This window comes from Chelmon rostratus, chromosome 20, assembly GCF_017976325.1.
Source record: "Chelmon rostratus isolate fCheRos1 chromosome 20, fCheRos1.pri, whole genome shotgun sequence".
NCBI lineage: Eukaryota > Metazoa > Chordata > Actinopteri > Chaetodontiformes > Chaetodontidae > Chelmon > Chelmon rostratus.
The window spans coordinates 22,824,770-22,847,098 of record NC_055677.1 but is presented as its reverse complement, the minus strand read 5'-3'; the positions used below and the strand labels follow the sequence as shown (position 1 = coordinate 22,847,098).

At 41.4% G+C, this 22,329-nt stretch overlaps 1 protein-coding gene across 3 annotated transcripts; it reads left to right on the top strand.

Annotated features, from left to right (window-relative positions):
- Window positions 1-145: 145 nt before the first annotated feature.
- On the top strand, window positions 146-21,248 carry c1ql3a (complement component 1, q subcomponent-like 3a). 3 transcript variants are annotated; one of them, XM_041961499.1, is made up of 2 exons: window positions 146-994; window positions 21,069-21,248. In XM_041961499.1, the coding sequence occupies exons 1-2, from the start codon at window positions 404-406 to the stop codon at window positions 21,246-21,248; spliced, it is 771 nt and encodes a 256-aa protein (XP_041817433.1). In that variant the 5' UTR covers window positions 146-403. The 3 variants fall into 3 exon arrangements, with proteins under 3 accessions (XP_041817433.1, XP_041817435.1, XP_041817434.1); XM_041961501.1 differs by lacking the exon at window positions 21,069-21,248 and adding an exon at window positions 4,533-4,665; XM_041961500.1 differs by lacking the exon at window positions 21,069-21,248 and adding an exon at window positions 4,506-4,610.
- The last annotated feature ends 1,081 nt before the right edge of the window (window positions 21,249-22,329 follow it).

Below are 22,329 nucleotides of genomic sequence, written 5' to 3'. Positions count from 1 at the left end.
CTCATATACAAATGCTTCTGTTTTGGACCTGTGGATCTAACAGGGGCCAGACCCCATGTCTGGAGTTGACAGTATCTAAGACATGCTGAATCCAGTGGTTTTGGAGATCACGGCGCAGTGAAGGGCTGAACGTTCAGAAAGTGTTGAAGAAACAGAGCATCAGCAGAAAAAGTGAAAGAGTGTGAAGAGGAGAGGGACGAGGACGCTGAGGGGAGGGGGGCACTGCTTTCAAAAGTTTAGAAAGATTACCAACAAAGTGTAGCTCCGCTACATTTTTTTTCTTGAAAAGGTTACCTCTCCAGCCATCAAAATTTCACCCAAAAGCAGACAACAGGATCGTCCTGCGCTGACGCGGCTGGTCGGCAGGAAGCGGCTGGTGGCGGCGGGGGTCCTGGGGGTCGTTATGGTTCTGGTTTTGGTCATTCTCATCCCGGTTCTGGTGAACTCAGCGGGGACCGCGGCGCACTACGAGATGATCGGTACCTGTAGGATGGTGTGCGACCCGTACGGCACCAAATCTCCGACAAGCACCGCCACGGCGGACACGGTCCGAGATAACAGCCTCGTGCAGTCTTTACCCACTTTTATTCAAGGTCCGAAAGGGGAACCAGGTCGTCCAGGTAAGGCAGGTCCAAGGGGACCTCCCGGTGAGCCGGGACCGGCCGGTCCAGCCGGACCACCTGGAGAAAAGGGTGAACCGGGCAGACCTGGTTTACCAGGACCCCCGGGACCGAGCGCAGCTGCCGGCGCAATAAGCGCGGCCACCTACAGCACCGTGCCCAAGATTGCCTTTTACGCAGGGCTGAAAAAGCAGCACGAGGGCTACGAGGTGCTCAAATTCGACGACGTGGTGACCAACCTGGGAAACCACTATGACCCGACCACCGGGAAGTTCACTTGCTCCATCCCCGGGATTTATTTCTTCACTTACCACGTCCTGATGCGCGGAGGGGACGGCACCAGTATGTGGGCTGATCTGTGCAAAAACAACCAGGTAACAGAAAGTGTTTATATAGGAGCAAACACTGACGACACAGTGTAACATTTTACACGCGGTTTCCTTGGTTAGCTGTTGGAGACTACAGTGTTTGTTTTAGTTCATAGAATTAACACTCAGTTTAATTCACATGAAGCCTTTACATCTCATACACAGTCTGATACACATGGAAGAGTTTGTTCTGCAGTTATACTTTAGGCGTGTATTATTAATGCAGTAGTAAATAAGGGAGGCATCTAGGGTCATCACCTTTAGGTCATGTATTGCATTTGATTTACAAAACAATCAAACAAACAAAAACAATGACAGACAGCTGTATTAGTGAATACAAACACTTGTACAGGGAATCCAAAAGGGGGAATGAGAAGATGTAGCCATGGACCAAAGCTCAATAAGCTGAATGGATCAGAGGTCTAGTTGCTGTCATCCTCAGGAGAGGGGGGTGGGAAGAAGTCTGACCACTCCTTAACCTTGGTCAGAGAAGTTGCCTAAAATCTAGAAAATAATATGTTTTAATTTATTGCTATATCTTAACTTCTGCACTATTTTATGTCTTCTATTCAAATTTTCTTTGCACTCATATTTGTGCGAACATTGTTGGAGGACCACTTTCCTTGCAAACAAGTGCTTCACTATTTTGAGCATTCGACAAGAATTTGAAACTGGAAGCGTCAACTTGAAACTTGACAATGACCTGGTTATGAAGTTCCCCTGAACTGTTTGGAAACCTTTAAAATGATTTCCACTGAACAGCAATGCCAGACATAAAAATGTGTATATTTGATATATTTTAATCTTTTTATCTTTTATCTTATCTTATATGACCTTCATTTAATCAAGTTTATCTAATGCTATTTTTAAAATCCATCAAACAAGAGCAATTTTTCTGTGATCTCAGTATGTTTAATTTTTTATTTCTCCATCTTTCTTGCTTAATAATGACACTGAACATATTTTTTTGAAAAATAGCAACACCGCAATATAAATTGTCACATTATTAATTAGCTGGTTCGTGTCGTAAGATTGCTGTAATAAAACTGATAGAGTGAAAGCTGAAATCATATTTGATAATTGCTTGTTTGCAGCAAAATAAACACATTAAGGCTGTCATGCCTTTAAAAAAAATTGAACTAAGTAGTTGCATACATTGCGATGAATTACTCTAAATTGATTTTTTTGTATCAATATTTGTGTGCTAAGCATTTCAAAATATTTCCATTCAAATGGATTTAAGATGGGTGGATCAGTGAATGTACTAAACTTTAAAGGTCAATATCGCTTGTATTTCCTGTCAGAACATTTTTTTTTCCACTTTTCATATGCAATAAAGGCCATAACAATATGCCCTTCTGCATTTTAATGGAGGAATGATTCAGCAATGGTCCATATGTTCTCATCTCATTTTATCCTTGACAGTGTAATGCTTGTCAATATGTTATATATTAGATTATTTTAGACGCCCCCCCAAAAAAATATTAATAATATTTAGGCAGCATAGACCAAAAGTAATATATGGTGCAGTTTAAGACATTAAGCAAGACATTTTAATTTCATTGAACATATAGAGCATCTCAGGACACAATTATAACCTAACATAGTTCCTTTTTACATCATCAGAACTATTTCTCCAATATCTTTTATCCAAAAATAAACTTAGGCAACACAGACCAACAGTTTCACATATAGTGCATCTAAAAATAAGTCATTTGTCAACACCCATTGACCTCAGATCCTGTTATTTCTCCAGTATCTTGTATGACAAATTAAACCCAACCAAGCAAGAATGTCTGTGGCAACATAGGCCGTAACAGTTTATCTTTATATAGTTTTCTTAACTGTAGTGAACCCGTTGGCTTCACAATGCCTCTTACTTTTCTTTCAGCAAATCACTTAGACAAACTAATGTGCTTTTATGATCCTTGTTTGAACTATATGCAAGTGAGAAGAATCTGACGAGGGACAGAAGTGGCAGAGGTGGCCAGATATTTGTGAGCCAGGGCAGACAGCCAAAGATGGGCCCCTGCATGAGCTCTGCTCTGGTTAATCCATCTTGATGTAGATCATCCAAATTGACAAAGCTGTGTTTACGTGTGCTCAAATGGAAGCTTTCTTGCTACAGTTCCCATGTTTTGAGCACTGTCTGTTCCAACTGTGGTAACCTTATGTTGAGCTCACCATGCCTCTGCCACAGACAGAAACTGTTAAGGGTGACCATCTTCAGCATGGTTAATGCAAATGACTGAAGTTTCCAATCACTGTCAAAAATGTGTGCAGTCACACCACGGTAATTGTGGTGATTGCTTACCAAGGTCCAGTGAACCCCAGTCAGGGCAACATATTTGGCTTCCGGCACACAATGTCTTTTGCTCTCTTTTAACTGTTATAAAGCTGCTGGATTTTGGACACAATGGTATTTCTCAGTAGTGGCTAATGAGTTGTAGATACAATCCATAAGAGGAGGCAATCTGTAAAACCTCCATTAAGCACCTGTCCTTTACCACCAAAATATGCACACAATCCACTGCAATCCATTTAATGATTGAGTTGGTTATCAAAGACTTAGTCTGTGTCTGAGCTCTTGTTCAGGTATGGCTTGATGAGGTATGTCTCATGGTAGCAGCAGGGGCTGTGCTTGGTCTCACCTCTGAGTTCACTAATAAGTGCTTTGTGTTCAGGCTTGAGGTAAGGTATGAACGCCATGGTATGAAAATTCCTTACTGCTGAAATTGCACAGAACGGTTCTCCTATCAACAGTTCCATCGGGATGTAAATTTTGTCTTCACTGTCAAGCAATGTTTTGTCATCTACTTCCATCATGCTTACAAAGCTACTGTGGATGGTTGCATATTTAATTACATATGGGGTCAAGGGGCATCATAGAACATGATTATCTGTGTTTATTATTATAATTATTTTTATTTTTATAATTATCATTACTATTGTTATGTCTAGAATTAATTAAACAAAATCAACCCTAAAATGAATAGATGAATACATACATAAATATTCATTTCGCAAAGTCAAGCTGTGGTAAACACCTCCTATTATCCCCCTAAGCTTCCTATCTGCTAAAATTTAAAATGTGTTACAGCTCCATTCCATTGTAGTTAGTTGGTGTAGGTTTTTGAATATTACGCGGAATGGATATCGGTAAATAACATTCTGTTATGGTTATGTAAATGTAATAAAAATGTGTGGTCAGCATTTGAAATACCTCAACCCAATGCCTGGAAAATGTTCCTTGGAGGCTTGCAGGACATTTCAGCAAATACACGTAGTTTTTTTTTTTGTATGGCACAGGAGAGTTACCAGATATAAAGTAGAATACTTGAGCCTCAAAAAAAAAATTAAAAAGGATGGGACTGAAGACTCCTTTAGCTGGTACAACTACTTAATACTACTATTAATGATAATAATAATAATGGTATCAATAAAAATAAAGCATGGGGACCTACAGAGGCCCTTCACTGCCTATTGTCTCCTCTCTTGTGTGTCTGTTCCATCACAGTGTCCTGCTCTCTGTGCATCTCTGTAGTGATCATGCTGTCACCATCAGATCTAATACATGGGGCAAACCAGTGTTGCAGTGTCGCGCCACCAAGCACATCCCGTCTCCCTGTCAGCCTTCTACTATGCTGCTGCAGACCGCACAGAACACAGCAAACATCCCTGGGATTAAACCAGTTGAACTGCACACCATGACAAATCAGATGCTGAAAGACATGTTTCAATTAGGTGTACTGCTGAGACTTTTAAACATGTTGGGTTGAAGCACACATTTCTGTGTGAGAGGTTAACACAAGGCTGCCCATCATTGCCTCGATGTATGATTCATATTAAAATCGCTGGTAAAATTTGACTTTACTTGATTTCATTGTTTCAATAATCTTATAAAATCACTGTTTTACTTGTTTCTAGTGCGGCAAAAAACCAAAGGATAAATCGCCCACTGGCATATTTTTCCCCTTGTTTTAAGAAACGTGCATGACAGCACCTCAAAAGGCCACATTTAGATGGAGATTTTTGCAGTGCAAAAATTTCTGGAGACATCTTTGTCTGAAATTATGAAATATCTTAATAAATATGTAAATATACAAATAATTATGAAAAAACTATATGGAATTATTATTATTATCATACTATTATCAGATCAGATTGAAAAGGAAACCCTGAGATAATGGTTCCACTGTGATAAGTTATTCTTACTCTTTATTTGCTTTCTAGCCTATAGTTATATGGTAACTGCCTGACACTCCCAGAAAAGTGAGAAATGTATTTCTTCACTAGGAAAAGAGGGAGAGAGAGATACAACTAGAAATAGTAGGAAAGAATGTGTGAATACGCACACAGCGAATAATTTGATATTAACTTGTTTGAATCACAAAGCTGCGACATGTAACTGTCTGCATTTGACTTAATTTTGATTGAAATTTTACATATAAAAGATATGATCACCATGACCAGCTGCAATATTAAAATGTTGCTTACATGTTTATGCATTGGTAATCATATTTCAATAAAATATAATTAAATAACTCTGTGATCCCTAAAATTTCAGTTGTGGTTGACTTCGCAAAGTTAGGTTTGAAACATGAGTAAACGGAGCACTGAAAAACTAGACACAGAGGCAGTGGTGTGTAAAAAGTAAATAGGTTTACTGAAAGTTCCACAAGTGTGCAACAGGGGAATCTGGAAGATCGGCAGAAGTAGGCAGAGAGTGGACAGGTCGAGAGGTTCCTGTTCCAGATTGCTCACGGTTCAGACTGACAGGGCATAGGCTGAAGCACAAGTTAGGCACCTGAGCACAGACAACATTAGTCAGGGAGGCAAAAATTAGCAGACGGTAATCTGCAGATCTCAAGAGTCACAATTGTTACCACTTGGTACCACTGGTGAACAGATGATTCAACAAATAATGGGTCGAAGGCTGGTGCTTTTCTACTGTGGCAGCAGGTGCGTCTTGATTGGATGATTGGTGTCTCTTCATCTCGCATCTCACTGTGTCTGCTCCTTCTTCTTCCATTACTCCCTGCAATATTTTAAACTGATCTACTGTCAGAAAATGCTGAAAATGACTGTTTTCTTAACGCACTTTCAATGAACAAAAACATTCATTCAGTCTCACCGACAAATAGTGCATTTCCTGTACTACTTCATAATAAAAGTCAACTTGTGTTTTCCAAATGCTTTTAATGTGAAGCTGCAAAAGTAGGAAATGGTAGATGGTAGTTTGCATTAGCAGGAACCTCATACAGCATTTTTTCAGAGAATGTTGCCACAATTATTCAGTTCATAATACTGCAAATGTAGACATGGGCTTTCATCAGTAGGCTATAGGCTCAATCACCATTGTCTTACCAAGCGATAGTGACTTAACAGACATTAAGTTGAATGAAAATCAATGAGATTATTAATTTTGTTAAGATTTTACTTGAGATGGAGTATTTTTTACTTTGTTGTACTGGTACTTTTAATCAAGTAAATGATCTGAATACTGCATTACTATCCACACCTATGTTGAGAATTACATAATCCAGAACACACAAACTCTGATAACAAATAAAACTGACACACTCAGCATGTACAGTCAACACAACAGAAGTTCAGGCCTGTAGTTAGGCTGAAGTTAAAATAACATCACGATCATCATCATTGTCAGCTTGTTATCAGAAATACTTTACTAATACTTTACTTAAACCTTACTTAAAAACGACTTTACTTAAAACAAACCTAAATTCAATTGAATACATATCATTTATTGTTAAAAATGATAAATTATTGTTTTTCTCAACTGTATGCTCATTCTGAATTTGATGCCTGCAACACGATTCAAAGTTTGGAAACGGGCAACGAAAGACTGGAAAGGTTGTGGAATGCTCCAAAAACACCTGTTTGACACATTAGAATAGGTGTGAAAGAGGCATCCTTGAAAAGGCTCAGCCATTTACAGGCAAGGATGGGGTAAGCCGCCATCCAGATGACGTCTTTTTCAGAGATGTACCTGCTTATTCTAGCAAGATAATGGCAAGCCACACTCTGCAAGAGTTACAACAATGTGACTTCATGCTAGACCTGCCAGCAGTCCAAACCTGTCCCCCATTAAAAAGGTTGATGATTGCTGGTGCCTGTGGTTGTGGCTTGTGATATGGAATCATTGTTATTTATACAATTGGCTATGTGTTGTCATTATTTACATAACTTTCTACTAGATTTTAAGATGAATGGCATTCATGCTGCTATGGCCAAATGTCCTATCTCACAATGTTAATGAAAGTGAAAAATTATTCATTAATCCGACCCATAATTCGGATCCGCCCCCAAATTTTTATTGGTTCTTCCTTGGCCCATTCTACATCCAGCCACTATGTTTCATGAAAATCACAAGCGTTTTTTTCTGTGATTATGCTGACAAACAGTCAAAAAAACAACAACAAACAAACCTAAAGAAAAACATAATCCTCCTTGACAGAGGTAATAAACTTGCTGCTCACACTGGGGACAGATGTACAAATGATGTGTACTCACAAAAATCATGCGTATGCTCTTTCTCACACATAACTGGTATTTATAATAGAGCAATGCACGGTGAGAATGTGTGCACATCATGCACACTTACAGACTAGGCTGGTTTTTGAATGAGATTGTTTCGTTTTAGAGTATTTAGGACCCAAAATACCAGGCTCACGAAGAGAGGACAGGATACTGATGAAAAGAGTTTTTTTTATCAGTATCCTGTCCAACAGTTTTAATGAATCTTCAAAGAACAGGCAATTGGTGGATCTAGACAGGGCTGAGAATCCAGAGTGGTTGAGTCCAGGACCAGGACAGGTCCAGGTTCTTTGGTAAGAGCAGACTAGCAGGCATTTTATAGAATCTGCAAGCAGGGAACCCATGACCTCTCATCAGGACCATAGACCTCCCAGTCCACAAGGTATTGAAGCCCCTTGCCCCAGCGGTGGAGGTCCATGAGACGTGGTTCAGTGTAAGCGGGCTGACTATGAATTAGCCGGCCGGGAGGTGAGTGTCTGTCTGGAGGTGACCGGTTTTAACTGAGATACATGAAAAACAGGATGAATCATGAAGGTGGAGGCAAGTCTCAGCATTATGGCCATGGGGTAAAGTAAAGTGACCCAAGAAGATCATTTATTTGAGTCAGTTTTAAGGAGAATATTTTTAGAAGAAAGCCAAACTTTCTGACCTGGTTTGTACTCAGGGGCCTCTCTGTGGTGGCAATTATTGATCCACTTATTCTTCTCTGGCACTCGAAGTAAAGCGGCACAGGCCCTTTTCCATATTCTCAGACAGCGGCGGAGATGGAATTGAATGAACCTCGGGAAGGGGTAGGCCAGTGAGACATGTGACAAGGGGCTACCTGGAACAGGTAGTGGTCTAAAGAGACCAGCAGGTGCCTGATGTGAAGCCTTCCCCTGAGTGCAGACAGAACCGGCAGCAACATATTCCCTTGGTGTCAGCCCCCATTCTGGGCCACCAGGAGCATCTCTTCAGAACCTTTACCTGCTCAATTGGCACTGGGGTGACGGAAGATGTGCTACATGAATTTAGCTATAAGGTGAAAGATATACCCCCAGAGTTAAAAAATTTCATTATTGTGTTTTTATCTTGCAGTCGACACAGCAGTCTGAAAAATGTCACTCAGAGGCAGATTTTTAAACTTAATTTTAAATGATTTACGAATGATTCATTTTAACATTATTCTTATTTACATTGGAGACATTGCTTCCCTATTAATGATCTGTTCATTTGATCCTGAACTGTGGACTTTGAAAAGTCTGTTTCAATTTGATCTCCATAGATTCATCATTGGTCATCTTTCTGATGTTTAATTATGAGATATTAGCATGATGATAGTTTACAGGCACATGTGAGGAATTAGTGGAACAGGGGCTATAAATAGGCACAGCCGTGGGTCATGGCTGCGTGAAATGACAGCTGTTCTGATGCTGTTGGAGAACCTCGCTGATGAAACACAATTGCACTATTTCTTCTTTGCCATTCTCCTCATTGACTAATGAGTGGTGGAGTGGACACAAGTATCACTATACATGCAGATGATTAAGTGGATAATCTGGATAGTTGTAAGAGTGCAAATGAAGCTCATGCATGTGTACAAATTTGCACAAAGATTGAGATTTCTAAAATACAATCAAGTGTATACACAGCTTTGTAAATCCGATTGTAGAAAAAGGCCAGGATATTTTCACTCTCTCTGTCGCTGTCTCTGTATATAGTATGTAGTTAGTTTGTAGGTGTGTGGCCATATATTTAAATAACCAGACCTGCAGAGTTAGGGGATTTCCCTCGGTCATTTGCTCAAGCCCCGTAGTAAACAAACGAGTGCCATCGGCCACGTACGTTAGAGTTAAAGGGGAAGATCACCCTTTTCGTTTTGCAATACCAGAGTTATATAGTTATTTTCCCTCATATAACCCTGCTGTGTTATGCTGCTGCAGATACACCCGAAGTCCCAGAGCTGACTGTATGCGACTTTGTGTCTCCTCCAGCATTTCACCTGAGCTCCTGTTTCCCTTTCATCTCACCTCTGTGTCTTAAAGAAAGTGAAAGTATGCAGTATTCAGAAGAACTACTCAGCTTTCATCATTTCATTGTGAGGTTATCCCCACCAGAAGAACTTACCATGTTTATATTTTCCTGACATGAACCTCTAATCTGCATACTTAGTCTTCTTCCTTTCATAAGTCTTCTTCCATACTTAGTCTTCTTCCTTTGCCTCCACTGAATTTTCCCAAGGGACTGTTAACTCAATAAAAAACACAGTCTTTTTACTCATGGACCATAAGACAATGTCCGGCCTCAGATTACTATAAACTATTTCCTGGGGCACAACTAGCTTTCCTCCCAAGTCGACCTGCATTTGCCAATCATCAGCCCCTACCAGGCAGCCACCTACCTGCCTTCTCCCTCACTTAGCAGCTCTATTTTTCTCCCCCTCTCGAACAAACTGCACATCTAACCTCTCCTTTCTAGAACTTCCAGAATTCACCTGCTTCCTTCTCTCTTCAATGCCTGCGGCTAAGCTTCTCAGCACCTGATTATGCCGCCATGTATACCGGCCTTGTGATAAGCTAATTCTACAACCTGACAAAATGTGCTTTAAACTTGCTGTACCTGAGCAGAGTGGGCACGATTGATCGCCCTGTACCCAGAGACTTAGGTTCTGCGGGGTTGGCAACACATCGTATGTCGCCCCTATCAGAAATTTAATACTGCCTTCCTCCATATTCCACAGGTCCCTCCAACTAAGTTTCCTCTTCTCAACACCTTCCCAATTCAACCATTGTCCCTGTTTGGCTTGACCAACTGCTTTTGCCCCCCTTAACAACTCCTCCTGCCTACGCACCTGTTCCACTACAAGCTTATATATAGTTATTATCTGTACATAATGTTACCAGTAGCATTTATAGCTGAAACGGGCCAGTTTCTCAGTTACCAGTTTCAGTAGTTTTTTCATGGTCCTTCGAGCCAGATACAAGGCTTACTGAAGTGGAATATGTCAAACCCCAAAGAAAGTGAACAAGAACCCTATATGCGAGAAAAGAAGCAGTCAACTCTCCATGTGTTCCTTCAGGATTAGGATCTTAGTGGTGCAGCAGCAGTACCCGGTCCAGATGAGGAGCAGCACATCCTTCAAAGCCAGCACACACCTGCCCCAAGTGGTCAGGAGACGCCACTGCGTGATGAAGCAGGTGAGCTGCGCCAGCAAAATAGGAACCTTAGGGCAAAACACAACTCCCTTTGCTGCAATGGAAGAATTGAAGCTACGCAATGATGACCTCCACCTCAATTCCTGGCGGGGTGACTTCAAGCTGGAACAAATAAGGTGTCAGAGTACAGGGGAGGCCGATGAACTTCGTGAACAGATCCAGCATCTGGGTGATGTTGTTCTACAGCTCCAGGCCCCCACACAGTAAACCGCTGAAGTGGGAGGAAGACCCAACTTGCTCAGAGACAGCTGCAGCACTCCCTCGCAGACACACTCGTTACCCTAGTGAGTAAATTGTAGACAGCCTGGAGCTGTCTGGTGGTTTTAAAAAAAAGTCAATATTACATTTTTTTTAAGGATGCACAAAAATGTGTTTGGATATGTTATCATATAATTGGCTGCTTTTATCCAAGTAGTGTATTGTTTTACGTCCCTACACCCTACTAGGCTTTGTGGCTACCATCACACCATGTGTCCACTTTTACTCTTCACAGACATGCTGTCATAATTTTAAGAGGCTATTAGAGGTTCATGTCAGGAAAATATAAACATGGTAAGTTCTTCTGGTGGGGATAACCTCACAATGAAATGATGAAAGCTGAGTAGTTCTTCTGAATACTGCATACTTTCACTTTCTTTAAGACACAGAGGTGAGATGAAAGGGAAACAGGAGCTCAGGTGAAATGCTGGAGGAGACACAAAGTCGCATACAGTCAGCTCTGGGACTTCGGGTGTATCTGTTTGGCAGATTCCTGCCGTCAAAAAAATGAGTTTACAACAAGACTGGTTTACTGGTGCTGCTGGAGGTGTGTTTATGCAGAGCACAAGGGACAGTGCAATTTTAAGGCCTGTTGTAGCATGAAATTTGTACAAAGCCAAAAATATGTACAACATCAGCAAAGAAAATACCCGATAAAAAAATTATACAGAAAAAAATGTGAGAAAGCAAAAAAGGAAATTCAAATAAATTAAATTTTATTTATATAGTGCCAAATCACAACTGAAGTTGTCTCGGAACGGTTTCCATATAGAGCAGGTACAGACCAATCTCTTTATCTATAGAGACCCATCAGTCCCCTCATGAGCAAGCGCTTGGTGACAGTGGTGAGGAAAAACTTCCTTTTAACAGGAAGAAACCTTGAGCAGAACCAGGCTCTGGGTGGGCAGCCATCTGCTTCATCCGATTGGGTGAGAGAGAGAGAGAGAGAAAGAGAGAAGGACAGACAGAGAAAGGCAGAGGCAGAGTGAGGAAGAGGCACAGGGAAAGAGGGAGACAGAGAGAGAGCGAGAGAGAGAGGTAGACACACACAGAGAGAGAGAGAGAGAGAGAGAGAATGAGGCAGAAAAGGCTGAGTGACGAGGAATCACAAGGACTCCAGGGAAGAAGCACAGTTAGAAACGTATCTTGGTAGGACAGGAATGCATACAGATGGCGAGAGAGAAGAACAGAGGAGCTCTGTGTGTCATTGGAAGTCCCCGCCAGCCTAGTCCTATAGCAGAATAACTAGGGGCTTGTCCGGGTCAAGCCTGAGCCAGCCCTAATTGTAAGCTTTGCCAAAAAGGAAAGTTTTAAGCCTGCTCTTAAATGTAGAGAGGGTGTCTGCCTCCCATTCTTATATTGCAGAAATACATTGTAAGAATTAAATTATGCAACACATAGCAACAAAGTAGTAACACTACCAAGTACTAGAATATTGGAATTACTGCACACAACTAAAAAATGTAAAGTAACAGAGCTGGAAGCAGAATTATAGTTTACTACAGAGGACCTTAACTAAAATGTAGCAATTATAAAAATTTAGAAAAGGACTTAACAAGTTAGTTAAAGAAAAGGAGTGAAGACTCCCAGTTGCTGGTCAGACCTTTACCAGGCAACCAGCTCTGCACAGGATACATGGAAAGGGAGTGGATATTACATACAGAACCAAACAAACCAAATCAAGCGTATTAGTCATGTTGAGGGAAAAGAGATGCAGAGAGTAGAACTGCTCTTAACTGCAGTCCACAGAGTTTTGTGTTTTTCTTTTTCTGTAGATTTAAACCTTGCTATCTTAGATTAATGAATGAATCTTACCAATAATGTGGTGGAAATGTCACTGAGCAGAATTGTCAATACAGATGTCCCCAAGTGATTGTAGAATGTCAGCTATTTTCCTTTCAGTTGATTAAATTCCTTTGACAATGAAACACCGACACGTACTTCCCCTTCAGTCTCCGGTTTAAGAGAGGCACTGCATGCAGTAATTTTTGAAAATCTTCCTACACAGGACCAGAATCTCAGGGTAATGAAATTGTGCTTTTTGATCCAGAGACTCTGCCTAAGCTGTCAATAAATTTGTAACTGAAATGATCTAAAAAGTCAAATCACCATTTCGTCTGGATCATCACATTTTGTCCATCTTAAAGGGGGAGTTCTCACTTTTCAGGTCTCACAGTATTTGAAGTAGTGACTTTATTGTGAAAATAATTACAAAACGGACCAACCTCCATAAAACATTCAAATAAGTCAACACAGCAAAAATGGACATATCACTTACAATTGTAACTACTGTTGAACTGCCGTTCAAGTCACTCCCAGGGACAGCAAACATATTTATACATTTAGTTCATAATGCTCCAAAGACACAGTGGCCTCACTCCCCTCTTCACACTTCACCACTTTGATTTAGACACGTTGGCACAGGGGCAGCAAAAACTGGGAAAGTTATGGAATTTTTAATGAATACCTCTTTGGAACATTCCACAATTAAACACTTTAACTTTGTAATGGGTATCATGACCTGTATCTGTATAGGAGTTCTTCAGGAGGTACTAAAGAAAACCTTGCCTTCAGTGTTGAGGAGTGAAAAGGTTCTTAACTGCTCTGTGTAACTTAAGATCTGGCCCTTTGGGATCCAGACACTCTCAGCAGCTCTCCACTGCTGGACTACCTTCCCTTTTCTCCAGGGAACCTTGAAGATCCTCCATAGATGGTGAGAGAGCCTGGGATACCTCTTATTGACCTTGTGTGGCACTTCACTAAGTCCTGGAGCTGGCTTTTTCTTGTGGCTTTGAGGACCTGCTGCACCTCCTGGATGTTGAACTCAGTGGTGAGGTCTGCTGTTGTTTAGTGCTTTGCATTCCCCTTGTTACAAGCACTTGTGCTCCGTCACTGTAGAATCAACCTCCTCTCTTGAGCATGTAAGACATGCATTGTGCATTGTGTTTCCACTCTAGCAGCTGCTAGGTCAAACCAAATGAGTTTGAATTGAAAGCTGAATTGAGTTTATGGTCCAAGATGAGGTTTCTATAGGTACAACCAGACCCATCGTTATAGGCAGGGAAATTTCTTGGGCCACCACAGCTTAATACTCACATAGGGACCAGACCTTAAATGATGCAATGTGATGTCATGTGTTGTGATACATGGGCAATTACATCATTACTTCTTTAATGATTAAAGTAATACGTAACGTTGTAGAAGATATGGAGCGTCTCCCCTTTTGCTTGGTGTATTGCTTATTCTATCTGTATGTATTTTGACCAATTCTTATCCACCATCTTTGTTGGTGATTTATAGAGTGTACGAGTCACATTCTGAATCAGACACTCCTATGGACTCCAGTATATGTTGTCACAGCCAATCATAGTGTCTGATTCAGAGGTTTGGCTGGGAATGTTGTTTGTGTTCCCAAACAGATGCTACAAAGGATTATTCTTAGCTCAAAGTAGAGAAGAAAGAAGTTTTAGGTTTATTGTAGTGACAGAAAAAGATACAAAGACATGGGAATGTGAAATTTAGTATAGCTGAGGCTTTGGAATATTTCATGGTGAAGATGAGAAAATTGCCAATGACTGCACTTGAGTCTACTATTCTGAGTATGAGCGGAATGTTGCATGGGATAGATCCGTACAAGGACAAGTGAGCAATGCTATCGTGATATTATCCTATTTGTGATGGATTATGTAGGCTACAAAGTAGGGAAATGTGGTTTTGGATTGAAGAGCTATTGTTTTTGCCCACTAGTACACCATTTGCTCTACAAGCTATTCTGACAGACCCACAGTATCTATAATGATCACACTGTGTGAGTGTGTTTCCCTATAAGCAATACTGATCAGAGGGCACGATAAAGTAAATGTACAGTATGTAAAAACACATACTGTTATTGTAGAATAGTATTGGGTGGAAGTAAAGTAAAGAAAGTGTACAATCTGTAAGAAAAACAGCGTGCCAGAGGGACAGCTGATGGAGACCAGTGCTGGGCAGATGAATGAAATTGTTACCAGGTGAGCACCAGGTGAGGAGAGAGCCGAGGCGACTGAAGCAAAGGAAATCTGTAGGCCTAGATGGCAGGCTGCTGAGGACCTGTGCGGACCAGCTCTGTGAGGTCCTCTGCCACCTCTTCAACCTGATCCTCAGCCTGGAGAAGGTCCCTGTCCTGTGGAAGACCTCCTGTTTGATCCTGGTTCCTGAAACAACACACGCCAAGGAACCAGCCCACTACAGATCTGTCGCCCTGACCTCCCACCTCATGAAGACCATGGAGAGGCTCCTCCTAAGCCACCTCCGCTCCATGGTGAGCTCCAGGACCCAAAATCGGGGTAGAGGATGCCATCACCTACCTGCTGCAGTGGGTGCTCACCCACCTGGAGCGGCACTGTGAGGGTCATGTTCTTTGACTTCTCCAGCTGCTGGGGGGGGAAGCTGGAGGGGGCGGGAGTGGATAGGCATCTGGCTGCCTGGACCATCGACTGCCTCACTGACCGTCCACAGTACATGTGAATACGTGGCTGTAAGTCAGAGGTGGTTAGTCTGCAAGTAATCTGATGACTCCACCATCGTGGGCTGTGTGTCAGAGATGAACGAGCTGGAGTACCGGTCAGTCATTATGGACTTTGCGGACTGGTGTGAGCGTAACCACCTACGCTTGAACACCAGTAAGATGAAGGAGATGGTGGTTGACTTCAGGAGGAGGACACTACCACACTCACCAGTGAAAATCCAGGGGGATGACATTGAGACAGCGGACAGTTTCAAATACCCCGGTGTTCAAACAACACTGGACTGGTCCCACAACACTGACACTCTGTACATGAGGGGCCAGAGTTGCCTCCACCTCCTGAGGAGACTGAGGTCCTTCGGAATGTGCAGACCCCTGCTCAGGACTTTTTATGACTCTGTGGTAGCCTCTGCTATCCTCAACGCTGTTGTCTGCTGGGCCCCGGGCAGCACAGAGCAGGACAGGAAGAGACTGAACAAGCTGGTCAGGATGGCCAGCTCTGTCCTGGGCTGCCCACTGGACTCTGTGGAGGAGATGGGTGAGAGGAGGCTGTTGGCCAAGCTCACAGCCATCATGGACAACAGTTCTCACCCACTGCAACGGACTGTAGAGGAGCTAAGCAGCTCTTTCAGTGGCCGACTGAGACACCCTCAATGCAGGAAGGACCACTATCCCAGGTCCTTCATTCCCACCGCTGTCAGACTGTACAACTCTACTGTGTAATTATTATGTGTGTTACACGTTCCAGGGCTGGGTGTGGCTGCCACAAAGAGGTTAACCTGTAGTAAACAGGAAAAGCACAGGAGCAAAGAGGACACGGTGCGTCTCGTTTCCCTCCAGATTGCTTCTGTGGTTGTTTTATTGAACAGCTTTGAATAAATCTCAGTTTCCCCAAATCAACATTGGCATATATCTAAGTGATCAACACAATTACATTGACTTTCATACTCAATAAATTATAATATATGCAATTTCATTCATGAAAGTATTTCCCCAGTATGAACACTGGCTTAGACTATTATTTTCTCTTACTGTATTTAAGTAACACTCCACATTTTTGATGTTCTAAACATGACAACACTCTTCTGTAATAACTACAGGTTACTGAAATGACTGGACAAGAGATGCTTATGCTGTATGAATTTAACCAAAACTACACTATAATTTACAAAATAAACAATAAAAAAATAAAAACAAAAAAAAAATAAAAAAAAATAAACATAATTACGGAAAAACTTTTACTTTTCTCGATCTTTTAAGCATGCAACTTAGCAACTTGCTATAAACACTCTAAACTGTTGGTAAACAATCACCTTACTCCAGCCTAATCATATAAGCCTGACACTCACAGTTTTAAAGCCTGCCGACCTGTATTAAACAGGAAAAGCACAGGAGCAATGAGGACATGGCACGTCTCGTTTCCCTCCAGTTTGCTTTAGAGGAAACAGTGGCAACGGACCCTCTCTCATTGGTATCCCACAGCAACCGATGTAAACACAAACATTCCGCCTCAGAGCTACTCAAAAACTTATCCACCACTCTATTTTAGTGATGACAATTACCTTTGACAGTGGTATTATTCAGTGAATTAACTTTTTTTCCTTGAACACAAATGAATCTACACAATAACCAAAACTTATCAGCAATAAAATAAAATTTATATTTTCTTCACATAAATGTGGTCACACTATATTGTAGGTGGGCCACATTTGCAATAACCTCTGTATCTGCTGATACCTGGAATCAAAGTCACTTTATCAACCGCATCTGGGGGCGGCCGTGGCCTAGAGGTTGGAGAAGTGGCTTGTGATTGGAAGGTCGCCGGTTCGATTCGCCGGCTTGTCACGACAACATACGCAGTACTTTTTGTACGCTTTGCAAGCAATGACAGTGTCAATTTTCAAATTATTTAATTTGAGATGGACAGTTGACAGACAGTAATGTGATGTGACAGCAAAGTCATTTATAACATCAGTGAAATCCAGTTTTTGAGCAAGCTCACACTCAATGCAGAGCATGGCTAGGTTGTTAAGCCTGCCCTGTGACATGGTGGAGCCTAGGACCCGGGACACGCCCCCTCCTTAGCTCTGACTCTGGGCTGCCTGACAGCTCCCTGTCTCTCCCTGACAGGCTCCTCTGCTGTTCCACTGCTGCTCGTTTGTGCTGTTTCGGTGATGGATTCGTATTAGCGTTTGCTGTACAGTATACCCTTGTTTTTCGCGAGGGTTACGTTCCAAAAAGAACCCGTGATAGGCAAAATCCGTGAAGTAGAAACCTTTGATTTTTTTTTTACAATTATTGTATAATTAAATACTCTATTATACATTGAAAAGATAGGACAAACCATTTTACAGGCTCAAGCATTTGTTTCACAAATAAAAGTACTTTAGAAACGCTTTTTTAACAAATAACTTCTGTACTGTACTGTCAAATAATAATTTTAATCATCGATGTGAACAGAAGGCTTCAAATTGCGGAGATTAGCACCGCCCACCGCAACCCGAGTAATTGGATTAAACGGGAGAAAATTAATAATGATTATGAAAAAATACAAAGTACAGTCGGACAAATAGTGACTCAGGTGTATTTCACTGCTCTTCAGACTGAGCTGCTGCATCCTGACTCCGCTCTGCAGTGTTTTCTTCTTTTGAAGCCCGCGGTGCAGGTGTGTTTGTTCAGGAGAAGAACATAGTGATAGGCAAAACTCGAAATTACAAGAGAATTTGCACGTACGTAATGTAAATTTGGCAAGCTGTTTTACGTACATGTACATATTAAACGGCAAGGTTATTGACGCACAGGTAGAGAAGAAGCGGAGTGACTTTTTAGCCAATCAGAATGCAGAACACAATGCACGATGCAAATCCGTGAAGTAGCGAAACCGTGAAAAGTAAACCGTGTTATAGCAAAGGATCACTGTAATACACAGTGGGTTGTAAACCCAAGATAAATCCAGCTGCCGGACCCGAGTCTGTCCGCCCTCGCGCACCTGCTCCCCACAGACTAATATTACCTCCCTGATCTCCCATCACCTTCTCTCTCCTCCGCTCAACGCAGGCAGCATGTCTTGTCATAGCCTCAATAGGCTACAAGCGGCCGGTGACAGACTCGAATCGGGGTTTGGTCACGGTGGTCGCGCGAATGTAAACTTTCAGTGTTAGCGGCTGATGGTCACTTACCGACATCACCATCCACAGCCAACTCTAGCCCTAATTCTCTGGCTTCTTGTCCCTCTTTTAAAAACTTCATCATTTTTTCTCGTTCACCTCTATGATCATCCTCTTTTTTTCTTTTCGCGATTTATGACGACTTGCCATGTTTAGCGTTTATAACAATGACAGATTTACGTAAATTTCCCACTTCATGGCACGTATGTAGCGTAGCCTTAAGTGCGCCAGAGCGGGGTCAAACCATTCTCTGCTACGACGGGGGGTAGGGGTGTTGTGCAATAAAAGAAAAATATATATATTTGAAATATTTAATATATGTTGAGTAGAAAATAATATTTAATTCACCAGGCAATGATTTAATTAAAAAGAAATATATGAATGTAAAGTAAAATAAATTAAGGGTCATTCAGGGGCCCCTATGGTCCTGAGGCCCGGGACAACATACCCGGTTGCCCCCCCCTGTCGACGGGCTTGCTTATCTAGACACTCCCCAAAAGAATGGGCACAATTCATAAGTGGCTAGAAGCTTCTGATTCACTTCCAGCACAAAATAAAGGAATGTGTGCAGTTTTCTAGGTTGAGTTTTTGTTTACATATCATGGTTTAATGTGTTGTTTTCAATCAAACAAGTGAAAATTCAGTCGCATTGTTTTTTTTTCCGTTTTTTGGGCTACAGTTACAGTTAGTTCTAATTCTGGGATGTGTAAAACTTGATGCTGTAAAAAAGATTAAATTTTGTAAGGCAAAACACAAAAGTATGCAAAAACAGAAATGACGTCATGTGGGTTTCAGAAGCTTTTAACCAGTGGTGTTTCCACAGATCATCATTTCCACACATCTGTAGCCATCTACAGAGCAAAGCACAGCTCTCATTCACAGCCACAGCCAGTGGAATGATACAACCAGCTGATGTGAATTTTTGCTGCAATGTTTTCCAAATGTTCATGAACAGAATTTTAAGTCTGGTTTTTGCTCCTGAACAGCTTCCACAGTTGTCAGATGGTCCTAATTAGATTTTGTTTTACATTTTGTGTAAACCCATCCTTTATTATGTAGCTAACTATCCTGACGGTTGAGTACATAAAAAAGATGAATATAATATGGACAGATTATATTATCTTATGTTTATGTTTTTGTAGCGCAACTGTCCATAACTGTCATAATGGGTGAGCTTGTAGGACCCAAAAGCTGTGCAGTTGGCAGGAATCAGTGCAAGCAGTTTATTAGTGCAATGTCAATGTTCAGAATGTGCAGTTCGCTGGAGCTTGATCCAGGCGGAAAGATCAGGGTGACAAGACAAGATGAGATCATATTAATCCCCAGCTGGGGAAATTTGGTGTTAGGCAGCATCAATAAAAAAAGCTTTGAGAGGATTGAGAAATACTGAAAAATTGCACAAGGATTAAAACAACAAATTGCACATGGTTGGCATGGATAAGTTAAGTACAGCATTTGCTCTATCGCACAGTAGATAAATATATATATTTGTCACAGTGGAAATAAAATTAGGGCTGCACGGTGGCTCGGTGGTTAGCACAGCTAGAAGATCCCCCATTCGATCCCGCCTGGGATCTTTCTGTGTGGAGTTTGCATGTTCTCCCTGTGCAGCGTGGGTTTTCACCGGGTTCTCCGGCTTCCTCTCACAGTCCAAAAAACATGCAGAGGTTAATTAGTAATTCTAAATTGTCCGTTGCCAAAAAATGTGTTTATTTATTAATGCATTCATTGTTATTAATAGTGACAGGAAAGATATAGACAGGGATCGTCGGGAGAAAGGGAGCTGTATGACATACAGCGATTGTCCTCAGACAGAAGCTGTGTCTTGAACACAAGGTCACCAAACCCCAAAGAATGAATTCTAATATCAGTCACTTGATATTTGCTTCAACACCACCATCATGCCAAAATGTTTCTTGTACACAATACATGTCAAAATCTAATGGATAAGGATGGATTGGGAGACATTTGATAAAACCTATTTAAGCTCCTCAGAGGATAAACCATTTTCATTTTAGTTATTAGTTGGCCATTCCTCTTGTGACACTTTCAGGACTAAACCGAATGTCAGTCAGTATGTTGATCACCTTGGACACCTTGTCAACTCCAGACAGTTCTAGTGGATCTGTTCAGCCACATACTGCTGTCCATCAAGCATTCTGACTGTGTCAATAGCTCATCTCTCAGTCGAGATAGATAAATATATACGTCTTGACTGAATGACTACAAAAATGTGGATAGAGTTATGGTGTAGACATGGTGCGATACTGTCCTAAAGATGGGACATCATGAATATTTCAGCTTCTAATGGCCATTATCTGGACCTCAGACTTTTTGTGCTTAATGTCCAATTAATGTATGGTTTGTGCATGCTTGTGTGCGTATGTGCATTCCTGCAGGTGCGTGCCAGTGCCATTGCCCAGGATGCGGACCAGAACTATGACTATGCCAGTAACAGTGCTGTGCTGCATCTGGAGCCAGGAGACGAGGTCTACATTAAGCTAGATGGAGGCAAAGCTCATGGTGGCAACAACAACAAGTACAGCACCTTCTCTGGATTCATCATCTATGCTGACTAGGCAACAACACATTCATGCTATTTACAAGCCTCTTGGCTCAGTCCTTCTACAAATCTTCCCTAATGAATAAGACACTCAGACGTTCTCTTCTGTGGAGAAACCAACATAAATCAGCCTTCATAAACCTGCATAGTGTTCATTTTCTCCAATTTGCCATCATCAGTCCTCAGCACAAGTGACTTTGGACAATGACATGAATGAAAAGCTGGAATTGTGTGAGCTCAGACCATATCCTCTCTTGATAGCATTACATCACACATAAACTTACAGCTCATGTGTTTATGTTAATGTAGTGCTGTCACAGAGTGATGGTGGTGAAGGGGAGAAGGAGGAGTTTGTGTGTGCACGTTGGAGGCTGTAGGCAGAATGACAGATAGAGGTTCTTCACTCTTAAATCTGTTTGGGCCACAAGCTGCCTGTCAACAAACACCATTTAAATAATAACAAAAACAACTATACGCATGGTGATTTACTTAATGAGAATGTTGTCAGTCAGCTTGTGTGTTTTCTTTCTTTCTTTTTTTGATATAATGCTGTGAAGATAGCAAGAAAGCTGGTAACACTTGAAGTGCTTTATGATACACTGGCAGCAGATTAAAATTCACATTATAAACACAATTACCTCTGGCATATATTAGAATCATGGACAAAAGATTTTTTTTTAAATATATGTAATCAAATAACATTGACTTTTGAAAGTATTTCAGCCCATACACTTTATACATTTCATTCTCATTTTAATGTCAATCATTATATAATGTGATGATTCCTCATCACAGGTTTGTAGCACCCTTTCCACTCGTGTTATCGAAATGCTTTCATCAATGGATTTTACACACTGATGCGCCTTAAGCCTATTCTGGAGAGAGTGGAATCACTGTTCCTGAAACGTAAACTAAAAACTTTGGAAAAAGGAAGTGAAGGAAAGCATGTTGAACTTCAGACAACCACTGTTGCAAGAACTGTACACCACAGTCTACTGCTCTACATCACACCTGGTATTAAGCAGCAATATTAAGCAGCAATTCCAAGTTTGTGACATGCTGGATTCAGCATGAATATTATTATTATTCATGTCCAA

Bases quoted from the DNA above. Each gene is read 5' to 3' on its own strand.
- c1ql3a (XM_041961499.1), top strand. From the start codon at position 404: ATGGTTCTGGTTTTGGTCATTCTCATCCCGGTTCTGGTGAACTCAGCG. The intron at 995-21,068 runs GTAACAGAAAGT...GCATTCCTGCAG, and splicing joins ATCTGTGCAAAAACAACCAG to GTGCGTGCCAGTGCCATTGC.